Source organism: Microcaecilia unicolor, chromosome 3 (genome assembly GCF_901765095.1).
Source record: "Microcaecilia unicolor chromosome 3, aMicUni1.1, whole genome shotgun sequence".
NCBI classification, from domain to species: domain Eukaryota; kingdom Metazoa; phylum Chordata; class Amphibia; order Gymnophiona; family Siphonopidae; genus Microcaecilia; species Microcaecilia unicolor.
This window is the reverse complement of record NC_044033.1, coordinates 16533878-16548335: the sequence shown is the minus strand read 5'-3', so window position 1 is coordinate 16548335 and position 14458 is coordinate 16533878. Positions and strand designations below refer to the sequence as shown.

General features: G+C 49.6%; 1 protein-coding gene across 2 annotated transcripts in view; it reads right to left on the bottom strand.

Moving 5' to 3' along the window:
- DAAM2 (dishevelled associated activator of morphogenesis 2) overlaps nt 1-14458 on the bottom strand; it is a 482413-nt gene that overhangs the window by 150177 nt on the left and 317778 nt on the right. For both annotated transcript variants that reach the window (XM_030195775.1, XM_030195776.1), the window contains exons 8-11: nt 14082-14185; nt 11936-12002; nt 6652-6769; nt 1711-1849 (exon numbers count right to left, since the gene is read on the bottom strand). In XM_030195775.1, the coding sequence (XP_030051635.1) occupies nt 1711-1849; nt 6652-6769; nt 11936-12002; nt 14082-14185 (428 nt within the window). The remainder of the gene's footprint in view (nt 1-1710; nt 1850-6651; nt 6770-11935; nt 12003-14081; nt 14186-14458) is intronic.

Here is a 14458-nt window from a genome sequence, read left to right as displayed (position 1 = left end):
TTTGTTGAAAACTCAACATTGGCTTCCTACTTCTGGTCGTACTCAACGCAAGCTTTTACTTCTGGCTCACCCATTTATATTTCATCTGTGCTGATTCCCTAGTCTCCTAGAAGTGTTCTTCGTTTCTTTAACACTTGTTCCCTCACTACCTCCTACACGTCTGGACTCTACCAGTTCCACTGCCTTTTGCTGTTTGGTTCCATGTTTACGGAATCGACCAAGTGGATCTGTGTTTGCAACTTTCTACTGCTAAGTTTAAAGCAGATTTAAAATCTTGGATTTTCTCAAAGGTCTTTGATTGATCTTTCCTAGCTTTGGAACTTACTACTTTTGTGTGCCCCCCCCCCCCCCCAAAAAAAATCCTTTTTGTGTTTCAATATGACAATGTCACTCTGGTTGGTTTTTTGTTTTGTTCCAAGTATCCCTCCACTCTTTCGTGTTCTGTCTGGTCCTGTTTTGTTCTCACAATGTGCTCCTGGGGTTTTTTTTTTTTGGGGGGGGGGGGGGGGGGTTGGCTTTAGTTTCAGTGTAGGTTACTTATTTCTGTTCAAGTTTTACTCTGTTAATGGCGGTATACCAAATGTTCAAAATAAATAAAATAAAGTAAATAATAAATAAAAACACCCTCTTAAAATTTGGGATGACCCTACTGAGCATCATAGAAGCTCTCTCATGGAAGACTCAGTGGGTGAAGAGCCAAAAGCTATGAAGACACAAAATGAAGGAACCACTAACTATGAACCAAGGACATTAGGGTTCAAATCTCACCCCCCCCCCCCCCTCACTGCGGCTTCTGCTGATCGGGAAAGTCATAAGAACATAAGCATTGCCATATTGGGACAGACCTAAGATCTATCAAGCCCAGTATCCTGTTTCCAATAGTGGCCAATCCAGGTCACAAGTACCCGGCAAGATCCCAAAACAGTAAAACAGATTATATGCAGTTTATCCGAGAAATAAGCAGTGGATTTTCCCAAGTCCATGGCTTATGGACTTTTCTTTTAGGAAATTTTCCCATCTTTTTTTAAACCCCGCTAAGCTAACTGCTTTTACTACATTCTCTGGCAACGAATTCCAAAGTTTAATTACACACCTCCCTACTCTCCAGTGCCTCGGGTACAAACTTAGGGCATTTAACATGCATTAATGCAAGGTACTTATAACTGAACCTGTGCTAATGGGTAATAATGCATGGTAGTCAATGTAATCCTTACAGCATAGGTGGGCAAATATTTTGACCTAAGAACCACATTAGGAAGCAGGAGTGAGATTGGGGGAGGGGACTGGTGGAGGTCTGGGGTCTGACATTTGGGGGCTACACTGACTAACATACATTGATGTGTTAACATGCATTAATTTAGCCCTTAGAGTTGATGGGCCTGAATTCCCATTACGGAGTGGGCCAGAAAAAATTGGCCAGCCCTTGCCTTAAACTGCAAGCCCTCCGGGGATGGGGAAATAGCCACTTTGCCTAAAAATAACTTGCCTTGAGCTAAATCCAAATAAATACATAAAAGGTTTTTCTACTCATTGGAGACGTGAATGAAAAAGACATGAACTAAATCCCAATTTGCTGAATGACGGTGGGCAACAGCAGTTAACATTGAACCAGTATACATCTAGCAGACCACATTAAACATATGCTTTAATAGGAAAGAGATGAGCGCTCGCTGAGGAGCTGGAGAAAGAAAGAGAAAAGCCGCCGCTTACATCTTGATGATATTCTTCACGTTGAAGTTGTCCAGCGGTGACACGTCCGGGTCCTCCCCTCTCTCATCCTGCAGGATAATCTGCTGTAATATCCTGTCTAGGAGCTGCCACTGCTGGAAATTTGTCCCGTTCCGCTTATCTGTGATGAGATGACAACAAATGCACAACGGGACCAGTTAGACTGGAATGCTGCTAATGCCAGCGGGCTTCTAAAACTCTTATTCACTTGTTCAGAACCCTTATTTTATCATCCTCACTTTAATATTCCCTTATCTCTTGCTTGTCCTGTTTGTCTGTCCTAATTGGATTGTAAGCTCTGTCGAGCAGGGACTGTCTCTTCATGTTCAAGTGTACAGCGCTGCGTATGTCTAGTAGCGCTATAGAAATGATTAGTAGTAATAGTAGTAGTCTTTGGGATTCCGGAATCTTGCTATTCTATGGGTTCCGGAATCTTGCTACTCTTTCGAATTCCGGAATCTTGCTACCCTTTGTCCTTATCCCTTATTTGTTCTGTTTGTCTGTCCTAATTAGATTGTAAGCTCTGTCGAGCAGGGACTGTCTCTTCATGTTCAAGTGTACAGTGCTGGGTTCATCTAGTAGCGCTATAGAAATGATAAGTAGTAGTAGTAGTAGTCTTTAGGATTCCGGAATCTTGCTACTCTTTGCCTTTACCCTCATTTGTCCTGTTTCTCTGTCCTAATTAGATTGTAAGCTCTGTTGTGCAGGGACTGTCTCTTCATGGTCAAGTGAACAGCATTGCTTACGTGTAGTAGTAGTAGTAGTAGTCTTTGGGATTCTGGAATCTTGCTACTCTTTGGGATTCCGGAATCTTGCTACTCTTTGTCCTTATCCCTTATTTGTCCTGTTTGTCTGTCCTAATTAGATTGTAAGCTCTGTCGAGCAGGGACTGTCTCTTCATGTTCAAGTGTACAGCGCTGCATACATCTAGTAGCGTTTTACAAATGATAAGTAGTGGTAGTAGTAATTTGACTTGGGAAGTGCTCTGGAAGTCTTAGAATGAGAACATTGTTGCTCCTTGTTAGGTTCATTTGACAGTTCTGATGGGAGTCTTTTTTGGGGAGAGGGTATTAAGTTAGGGGTAGGTGAAAGAGGAGTTAGGTATATCGTTGTCTAGTAAGTTGAACTGGGACATTTTCATGTTACCATGTCTGTTTACCTGAACTTAGTATCAGGAATTAACATCTAATTAATACGGAGGGGTGGGGGTGTTGGGGAAAATTGTTAAAAGTTTGATGACGGCTTATATCTTTTTGTATTTCTTACGTATGCTCTGACAATTGAAGCTATGTTTACCCAGATTGTCATCAATAAAAATGTTGGGTACCATAAATCCAAGGAATGGCTGTCAACTCCAATTAACAGGCCAATTATTAAATTAAGTTGAGTGCACAAAGGACCTTATTCTATGAATTCTGTGTACAGATTTGTGAGCGTGCAAGTTTATAGACTCCGCAGGTCACTGTAGTGTAGTTCTAGTTGGCTTATTTTAGTGGCGTTTTCCCATCCTTTTGCTCTTCCATATTCGTGTTTCAGGGTTCCCCCAATTACTACACCTCTGCATGAGCTCAATGTTTACTGGCAGCTTTGCTGTACTGGACAACACCCCCCCCCCCCACCCCGTCATTATACTGGTTCCTCTCAATTTCTCTGTGCAGGGGAGAGGCTCTGTGGTCCCCCAATCCCCAAGTCTCCGCAGACTCATAGCCCTACGGTGTTCTTCAAAATGCTTCTTGTTGTGATCCCTTCTCATTTCCTATCCATCTCCCGTGTGTCCCCTCGGAGCAGCAGAGATATATCTGTGTGCTTCCGTAGAAGCAACTGGGAGAGAAGGCACCCCCCCCCCCCCCCCATTCAGCACCGGAAGCTCATTTGTACTCTTCCCACCAAGCAATCTCATCCTTTTCTTGGCAGAACAGTCCACTTAGAACGGGCACCTCTTCACAACTGGCTTCTTTCAATCCCGTCTCTTGTACAGTTCAAGCTGATGTCTTGAAATACCGTACGTCTGAGCAGAAAGTTGCATTAAACAGGAAGAAATCAGCCTTAAACGCAGAACAAAAGCATGGCAGAAGCCCAAATCACCTTCCTTCTATACGGTGCTGGCTCCAGGAGTTGCGGCTCTCTGAACCAGCTGTTCCTGTGGCGCCCCACCCCCACCCCTGGTTGCGTTTGCACCTCTCCTCCCCTACCCCTGGCTACATTGGCTCCTCCCTACCCGCTCACCCAGCACTGGTGCCCTCTCTGCTCTTCCTGCCAGCGTGGGCTCTGCCTTTTACAGTGGAGAGAACATGTCACTTTTGGGCAGATGACCAAAAGCTCCGCGCCGTTTCAAACAGTGCTCTAAAAATAGCGCTGAAACGGCGTAGGCCTTTACCACCCCTATGATCAGAGATAATTGCATGCAAATTTAAGCACGCTATTCTCTCTGATCATAGGGTAGAAATGTGGGAGGATTGTTTGACAGGTCTGGGAGTCTCCCTTAAATGGTGTGAAGCCCTGCCCAGTGCATCCCAGGATGCAATGGGAAAGGATGGGCACCACCATTTTCGAGGCGGGGCTAAGGGAAGAGGAGGGAGGCCACCTCTCTCCTCCAACTGAAGGTAGGGGGTGGGGAATGGCCACTAGACCACCAGGTAGGGGGGAGCATTGACCGGCAACCCACTGAGCCACCAGGGACATCTGAGGGGATGCTGGGGGGGGGGGGTTAGGGGAACTGGAGACCCCCCAGATCTCCAGCCCCCCTGAACCTGTATTGGGGAGACTGGAGGCCCACCGGACCTCCAGCCCCCTGTCGCTGGGGGGGGGGGGGGTCGGGGCGGGGTTCCTGCGGGGGAGGGGGGCTGTTGCATTGGGGGGAATGGGGGCCTGCTAGCATGCAAATGCATGCTGAACAGAGCTCACCATTCCTCCCCAATGGTCTGCAAACCCTAACGTCAACTCCGAGCTGGCATAGGGTTTGCCGCAGCCAGCGAGCCAATCTTTGACGCAATGGTCGCTGATCATTGGGGATGAATAATTTTAGCATGCATTTGCAAGCTACTTGCGCTAAGAGCCCTGTTTTGCATGCATTTGCATACTACTTGCATTCAGAGCCCGCGAGCGCGTTGTTTCATGCGCTCGGGGGCTCTGATCATGGGGCGGTATCAAACGCAGGTGCTAGTATGGCGCTACCAGCCTCTAGCACCCATGTTTGCTTCTGATCATCGGCTCATTTATTCTCACCAGTGTGCACTCTTCCACTCTCAACCCAGCAGCACCATTCCGGGTTTAAACATGGGAGCAGGAGTTACCTGTTCTCACATTTAAACCTGCAGTGGTGCCCGGTGGTTGTGCAGAGAGCACAGCACTAAGAACAGAACACAAACTCACCACTGTGGAGGCTGAGCTGGGGAGACAGGCTTTTAGTGCTTTGGAGTTTTGGAGCCCTGAGAGCCAGCAGACCCTGAGCCGGCCCTGCCTCTGCCTCTCCAGGAGGAATTAAAATAAAAGTTCACCCTTTAAATCAACAGGACCCCCTTGCGACTTTCTTTTTTGTCATATTAGGTTTCTTTTTAGTGGTACAAGGTATGCACCTTTCAAAATGTTTTCTTTTTTTTAAACGACCCTTTATTTTTAAAACTCACCTCACAAGCACCCACACTACAGATGTCTCTGTCTTATGTCATCAGTATGAAACCTCCATGGGGTTCTGATGATGATCTGTTCAACAGCTGTCTGTGCTGTGTTCATGCTTTTTGTGTATCTTTTTAACGTCTGTATGGGGCAGTGGATTATGTCTACTGAGGGCTCCTGAAGAGGTCAGCTTAGGCTCCGAAGTAGCTGAATGCCCATGGAGTTAAAAACATAGCCTTCCTATCACACTCTCCCACAAAAATCCTGTTTTAGCTGGTCCCACTGCTTTAAGGAGACTTTTAAGGCTCTGATGGGCCGAGGATCAGAAGGAAACGTGTGTGCTAGAGGCTATTAGAGTCATATTAACGCCTGTATTTGCTACCGTCCCATGATCAGAGCCCTCCAGCGAGTGAAACAACGCGCTCGTGGGCTCTGAATGCAAGCAGCATGCAAATGCATGCTAAACTGGTATTTTATTATTCCTCCCCAATGACCCTTATATGGTGGTGAAACCCCGCCCAGCACATCCCAGGATGCACTGGGCAGGGATGTGCGCCACCATTTTCAAGGTGGTGCTGGAAGAGGAGGGAGTGTACTACTCCCTCCTCCACCACTCTGGTAGGGGGGGAAGGGGGCCACTAGACCACCAAGTTGGGGGGGGGGGGCTTGTGTTTGCGGTCCACTGGGCCACGGGGGGGCAGGGAAGGGGGCCGCTAGACCACCAGGTTGGGGCGGGGCTTGTATTTGCAGCCCACTGGGCCAGCAGGACTTTTTTGAGGGGTGCAAGTGGGGGTTAAAAGGGCTGGAGAGCCACTGGATCTCCAGCCCCCCCCCCCCCCCCGTGAATTTGTGTCGTGGGGGTCGGGGGACTGGAGGTCCACTGGACCTCCAGCACCCATATCACTGGCTTTGGGTTGGGGTGTGGGGGATTGGTGTGGAAGCACTAGGCCACCAGGGACTTGCATTGCAGGGGGGTCTGGGGGTCCCATGGACCTCCAGCCCCTGTGTTTGACAGGTCTGGGCTTTTGACAGCCCGGACCTGTCAAACAGGTGCGGGAGGTTTGTGCCTGAGTGCATGCTCAAGCACAATCCTCCTGCACTGTCCCCCTATGATCAGAGATAACAGCATGCTTAAATTTGCAAGCTAATGTCTCTGATCATAGGGGTGGTAAAGCCCCCGTGCAGTTCCGGTGCTATTTTCAGAGCGCTGTTTGGAATAGCGCAGGGCTTTTGATCATCTGAACCTGAGAGATTCCAGGCCACACAACTGGAGGAAGCCTCAAGCCTGGCCTCATCAGATATACTCACAAGGCATCTGCAAGGAGTGCTGGAGGATCGATAGCAAGTATGGATATGCCTCCGTGTGTTTCAATCGCTTCTTTATCAGCTCAAACATCTGTGTGGCGCTCTTGGTGTCGATGTGAATCTAGATGGAGTCAAAGCAGAGGATTCAGGAGGAGCAAGGGTGAAAAGTTGCAGACAGGCCAGCCCCATGGCGCAATCCCTCACACAGCAGTTTAATGAGTCAAGATCCCATTAGGAAAAAAAATACATTCAAGGTACTGCAGACAGACATCAGGACAAGACAGTTAGACAACATTGGGATGGCAGCCATGTGCTGGTCCAGCTCAGATTAGAACACATCTTTACCTTTCAAGCAAATTCTCTAAAGGTCACCTCAGGCGTCATGAAACTGCCTGCTAAGCGCAAATTCTATATCAACAAGTCTACGCATAAATGCCATTCTAGAATACTAGCAGAAGTCTGCATTTATACCAGGGGCGTAGCCAGACTTCGGCGGGAGGGGGATCCAGAGCCCGAGGTGAGGGGGCACATTTTAGCCGACCCCCCCCCCCCCCCACCACCACTGCCGACCCCCCGCCGCCGCCAACCCTCCGCTGCCGTCGCCGTCTGCTACCTTTGCTGGCAGGGGACCCCAACCCCCGCCAGCCGAGGTCCTCTTCTTCCTTCGTTCTGTTTCTGAGTCTGACGTCCTGCACATACAACATCAGACTCAGAAACAGAACGAAGGAAGAAGAGGACCTCGGCTGGCGGGGGTTGGGGTCCCCTGCCAGCAAAGGTAGCAGACGGCGACGGCGGGGCGACGACGGGAGGGGGTGTCGAGAGGGTCATCGGCAGGGGGGTCCAGGGCCAAATCTACGTGGTCCAGGCCCCCGTGGCCCCACGTAGCTACGCCCGTGATTTATACGCAACATTTAAGTGTGGCCACTAACTCCATGTCAACGGCTGCTATAAATGTCCGCGACTAAGTATTGTCTTTGTGCACATAAGTGACATGATTCTACAAGCTTAGAGTAGTTTATTTATTTTTAGTGCGGTTGTGTATGTAATTTTGGTGGAATCGAAATTTTAAAATAAAAAGAAACCAATAAAAATGTTTAGCACAACCCCTGACCCGCCGACATTCTCCCATGTACACGCCCCTGACCCCCATGACCCGCCCATGCTCCTCCCATGTACATGTCCATGCCCCACCGATGCCCCTCCCATATGCAGGCCCCTGACCCGCCCATGCCCCTCCCATGTGAGGACCCCTGACCCGCCCATGCTTTAACCATGTACACACCCTTGACCCACCCATGCTCCTCCCATGTATGTGCCCCTGAACTGCCCATACCCCTCCCATATCCACACCCATGCCTCTCCCATATCTACGCCCCCTTACAGTTACACACTACAGATTTTGAGCACTAAAGTCTACAGAATGCTGACTAAGTGCAGTTTCTTGTGTAACTGCAAATCAGGGGCATAGCCAGACCTCTGCGGGAGGGGGGTCCAGAGCCCGAGGTGAGGGGGCACATTATACATCCCTGATGCCGCCGACCCCCCCCCCTCGGCACTTTCACCCCCCCCCCCCACCTCCGTCACTTCCGCCCCCTCCCCTGCCGCCGCCGCCAGGTACCTTTGCTGGCAGGGGTCCACAACCCCCGCCAGCCAAAGTCCTCTTCAGCGCCGGTCTCCGGTGCGTTTGCCGATCTGTTTCTGTCAGGACTTACAGAAACAGATCAGCGAACACACTGGAGATCGGCACTGAAGAGGACTTCGGCTGGCGGGGGTTGGGGACCTCCGCCAGCAAAGGCACCTGGCGAGAGGGGGGGGGTCAAAAGTGGAGGGGAGGGTCAGCGGGTCGAAAGTAGAGAGTGCCAGGGCTAAATCTGTGGGGGCCCATGCCCCCGTGGCCCCACCTAGCTACGCCCCTGCTGCAAATTAGTGCCAATTAGCACCAATTAACTCCAATAATCCCTGATGATTCCTTAGCATCAATTAGTGCCTAATTTACCAATTAAGTTACATGTGTATTCTCAGCACGGAAATATGCGCAGAAGATTATAGAGTTCGAGGGTTTGTGTTCAATTTTCTCTCTACAGTAACTGAGAAGAAAGACAGTATTTCAGCCAGGGGCGTAGCTAGGTGGGGCCACGGGGGCATGGGCCCCCACAGATTTAGTCCTGGCCCCTCCACTTTCGACCCCCCTGCCGACCCTCCCCCGCCACTTTCGAACCCCCACTGCCGCCGCAAGGTACCTTGCGGTGGCGGTGGGGGTTCGAAAGTGGCGGGGGAGGGTTGGCAGGCTAAAATGTGCCCCTCCACCTTGGGCTCTGGCCCCCCCTCCCGCCGAGCACTGGCAACGCTCCTGATTTCAGCTGGGAATAATAGTGAGCTGAGGGTGCCCAGCATACATACAGGTAACCAAGGCCTCAGTTTCTCAAAACAGTCTTTACTACAGGATTGTGCTGCTTCAGAATCCCTGGGCTCTCTCAGTTTGCAAAGCACAAGTAAGTTCATTCATATTTAGGTACAACCCTTCCCTGCTATCGCTCTGTAGTAAACATACTGCTACTTTCTGTATCTATAATGAGAGGTTAAACATGTGAATAATTTTGTTGTATTCGCTACAGGAAGTGCCAGCCCATCCAACTAGGCAGCCGCTCAGGGAAGCCCAATTTATGGGGCAGCATCGCATTGGCACTTGGTCTCCCTCTCCCTCCTTCCCTCCACCCCAAGGTGTCCAGGCCTTACCTCCCTTCCTTTGGGGCAGTCGGCATCTATACTGTGGCCATTGCAGAGCCTTGAGCATCTGCGAATGCTCAAGGCTTGCCGGCTCCCACCCCTCGAAATTACAAATGCCCCAGAGGAAGGGAGGTAAGACCTGAACAATTTGTGCGGAAGGGGAGAGGTGGGGGGAGGAAAGGAAGGAATGAGAAAGGTACTGGAAACTACTGGAGTAGGGTCTAGAGTGGAAAAGACAGATACTGGAGAACACAGAGGGGAGGGAGGATGGAAGAGAGACATATTGGAGACCATGGGTGGGGGGGGGGGGGGGAGACACAGATGATGGAGACCTTGGGAGTAGGGGTAGAAGATAGAGGTAATGGAGACAACAGGGGTGGGTGGGTGGGTGGAAAAGAGAGATGCTGGAGATCACGGGGTGGGTGGGTGCAAGAAAGAGATGCTGGAGATCACGATGGGGGGGGGGGGTGGAAGAGAGAGATGCTGGAGAGGGGTCTTCAGATGTGCGCTGTCGGGGGGGGGGGGGGCAAAGGCTCCTGGCAATGGTTTTCCAGGCAATGAAGCAATATTTTCAGATACAAGAAGCATTTAGACACAACTGGAGAGAGACATGTGATTCTGTACACAAAGCAGCAGTGTTCACTAAATGAAGCATTCCCTGACCTGCGACACAGCTGCACTCAATACATTTAAGATAAAATATTTCCCGTGCCCTGTTGGTAGCATAAAGAGGGCCCAGATGGTCTTTGTTTAATGACAAAAGACACACATTCGGGGTGGATTTTCAGAAAGTTTAACTGCTTAGCTTGGAGTTAGCTCCAACTACAAAAAAAAAAAAACCTGAATTTTCAAGGTGCATAAATGTAGTAAGTTATAAAAAAAAGGAAAGGGTCAGGTGTGTGGTTACATTGCGGAACACAACTTAATCCGATACAACGGAACTTTAGAAAGGATGTCCAGCTCAGAATATGGAAGATGATCCCGTGAACATTCAGCCTGTTCTAAAATACATGAGAAATGGGCATCCAACCCCTGATGACGTTCAGGAGGGACCTCCATTTTACAATTCAAAAATAAATAAACAAACAAGAAATTCACAAAAGATCTGCAGGAGGGTTCGAACTGGGCTTCACTAATCATTAGGCTCCTCCTGCACACGGCCACCTATGGGATCATTTTATAACATGGACACTGCTTTGCTGCCTCAAAGATTTCAGTTTGTAAAAACTGAACTCTGATACCACTGCTTTACCCCAGTGGCGTAGCTACGGGGGGGCCATGGGGGTCTGGGCCCCCCCCAAATTGGCTCTGAGGCCCCTCATTTGGCTGGCGGGGGTCACCAAACCCCAACAGCTAAAGCGTTTGTCCTTCACATGCTCAGTTTCATTAAAACGAGCATGCACGGTGCAACGTAGAACACAGCAGGGCAGGGCAATGCAAGACCAGCACGGGACAAATGTTTCAGCCAGTGGCGTAGCTACGTGGGGCCTGGGGGGGGCTGGGCCCCCGTAGATTTCACCCTGGATTCCCCTGCCGATGACCCTCTCGACCCCCCTCCCGCCGCCAACCCTCCCCCGCCGTCGCCGTGGGCTACCATTGCTGGCGGGGGACCCCAATCCCCGCCAGCCGAGGAGGTCCTCTTCTTCCTCCGAAGGCTTCGTTCTGTTTCTGGCGTCCTGCACGTTGTACATGCAGGACATCAGACTCACAGAAACAGAACGAAGCCTTCGCGGGAAGAAGAGGACCTCGGCTGGCGGGGATTGGGGTCCCCCGCCAGCAAAGGTAGGCGACGGCGGGGGAGGGTTGGCGGCGGAAGGGGGGTCGAGAGGGTCATCGGCAGGGGTCGTCAAAGTTGTTGGTGGTGGAGGCGGCGGAATCGGCAGTGGTGGTGGGGGTCAGTAATGGGGTGGATCGGCAGCGGCAGGGGGGCTAAAATGTGCCCCCTCATCTCGGGCTCTGGACCCCCTTCCCGCCGAAGTCTGGCTACGCCCCTGGTTTCAGCTGGCGGGGGTTGGAGAACCCCGCCAGCCAAGGTATCACCACGCGGCGGCACAGGGGGGAGGGGCGGGGAGGCGGGTCAAAATGTTCCCCCCCCTCCACTTTGGGCTCTGGCCCCCTTCCCCATCGAGGTCTGGCTACGCCCCTGCTTTACCCATGTATATTTCACTCACAATGCGATCTGCCAAAAAGGACCGTCTTCTAAAACGACATTGGCTGCACCCCCAAAAAACGTTTTGTTGAATGCCAAAAGTATATATGCTAAAAAAAAAAAAGAGATGACCGGTACTCACAGTAAATCTTGTGCTATTTTCACACTGTGCTACATAAACATGAGCTGTATTTGCATCTGCCAGCCTGGGTCTTCGGCACAATCCATGCATGCTGATTTTATGTTTTTCATTATAGATGGCTTTGAAACTAGAACTGCTAGGGTACTTCCAGGAACTGGGCTGAAAACGACGGTGCTAAAGGCAATGCTTGAAGGAGATCTCTCTGTAATACTAAGCTCTCTGTAAACCTTTTTCAGTGCCGTTCTAGCTTCCCAACACACAACACTTACCATGTCAAATCTCTTGGCTAGTTCCAAATCGTCTTCATTTCTGACCATATCAAAGAAGTCTAAATGCCTACAGGAAGCAAAATACATCTTATTAGCGTTCATGGGATATCACTGCTATGCAAACCATCGGGTAAATCGTGCAGTTGCACAGGGTGGCAACGTTTGAGGGGGGCAACAACATGTCCTGACACTCACCCAATTGTAAAGAGCCACCAGTATGCGCTTTCACTGAAGGAAGAAGAGTGGACAATTTTCAGATAACCCATTTTACCTGCATACGTGATTTTTGGAAACCGTCCTTGTTATGTAAATACTAGTAAAAAAAAAAGCCCTTTTCTCATTGAAATGAAACGGGCGCTAGCAAGGCAATCACCTTCTGCCATTAATGTTTTTAAGGGAAGTTCCAGCATCCCCCTCCCTCCCAGTTCCAGGGTCCCCCCTCCCCAGTTCCAGGGTCCCTCCTCCCTCCCAGTTCCAGGGTCGTCGTCCCTCTCTCCCTCCATTCCAGTTCCAGGTCCACTCCCTCCAAATTTTAAAAGTCATCCTGACTTACCTCGTTGGGGTTACGGTGGCCGGCAGCAACGGTAAAAAGCGTGCAGGTTCGGCACTTACTTCAGTTTTCCCTTCTCTGTCTCTTAGCTCTGGTCCCGCCCTCACTTCCTGTTTCCGCAAGGGCGGGACCAGAGCTGAGAGACAGAGAAGGGAAAACTGAAGTAAGTGCCGAGCCTGCACGCTTTTTACCGCGCGAGGTAAGTCAGGATGACTTTTAAAATTCAGAGGGAGGGGGCCTGGAACTGGAAGGGAGGGAGGGACGATGACCCTGGAACTGGGAGGCAGGGGGGACACTGGAACTGGGAGGGAGGGGGGATGGACGACGACCCTGGAACTTGGAGGGAGGGAATGAACTTCTGGTGGGCGGGGCAGAGATCGGGAGTGCGATTACGAACCCTGTGAGCACTACACAGCTTCACTGCCACGCTGGAGGTGCGAATTATTATATTAGATATACATAATAAAATATGATATCCATTTTGTGCAAGATTCTGAGAGGGGCGATGCTAGGGTAATCATGACTGTTGAGCTGAATTGTCAAAATCTTGGGTGAGAGGGGCTAGGGTCTTGACAGTTAATGGGGGGAGGGGAGGGTGCTGCAAAACTGAAGGTTTGTTGAGGATGCTTAATACCTTTGCACTAGCCCTGGCCTCACATGTCTGACTGGGTAAAGTCTCCAAATGGGTCAGTTTTGTGCATTCTACGACCAGAATGAACATTTATCCTGTGCCAGGGTATGTTGGAAATCAATTCAATGTCTCGTTCTTACTGTTCAAGCTGAAATTAACCCTTCCTCTGTGCTAGAAAGCTTCTTGAATTAAAAAAGGTTCAAAGAAGGGTGACCAAAATAATTAAGGGGATGGAGCTCCTCTCACATGAGGAAAGGTTAAAGAGGTTAGGGCTCTTCAGCTTGGAGAAGAGAAGGCTGAGGGCAGATATGATTAAGATCTACAAGATCCTGAGTGGAGTAGAATGGGTAAATGTGAATCAATTGTTTACTCCATGAACTTACAAGTAGTATATTTAAAACAAATCAGAGAAAATATTTTTTCACTCAGTGCATAGTTAAGCTCTGGACGTCACTGCCAGAAAATTATGATAAAAGCGCTTAGAATATCTGGGTTTAAAGTGGTTTGGACAAGTTCCTGGAGGAAAAGCCCATAAACTGATATTAAGGTAGACATGGGGGAAACCATTACTTATCCCTGAGATCAGTAGCATGCAATCTTGCTAATTTTTGGGACTTTACCAGGTACTTGTGACCTGGACTGGCCACTGCTGGAAGCAGGATACTGGGTTAGATGGACCATCGGTCTGACCCAGTACGGTAACTCTTATGTTCATATGGTCTTTCCAGACTTCTTAATGTGAATCACACAGGCAGCATGAAACTCTCATATTGGTACATCTTTAACATGCATGGAATGCCATGTTTCTCGGGATGGTATGGAGCCCAACGTGCCACATGTCAGCACAACCCCCCCCTCCCCCCCCCCCACACACATATAACTCTTTGGCAGAGAGTCTCATCCACCTCACACAGGATCTCACCTCTATCCAGTCTCATGTCAGCACAGGACATCATATGTCTCACCTGTCCAACGTTGCATTTTCATGTCTTCTCAGTTTTTCGATCACTGGCTGGATCCCCAACATCAAGAACTCGTACCGAAGATGCAATCGGAACTCCAGGTTATCCTATAGAGAGAGTCCGCATGCACAAAGCTACATGAGACCCCACAAGAAAGCTCCGAGGTAGCCCATCTCACACAGCCACAAGTGGCACGCATTCAGGTCCAATTCAGATGCCCCAAAATAACACAATTTTCTTGAGGGGCATACATGAAATCTTAACAAGCCTTTTCTGTGTATAAAGGACTTCAATCAAATTAAGCATCTGTGTGTAAAAAGCACATGTTGTCCACAAAAAAATAGCATGGAAAAAATGTTTTTTTCTTTTGTTATATATAA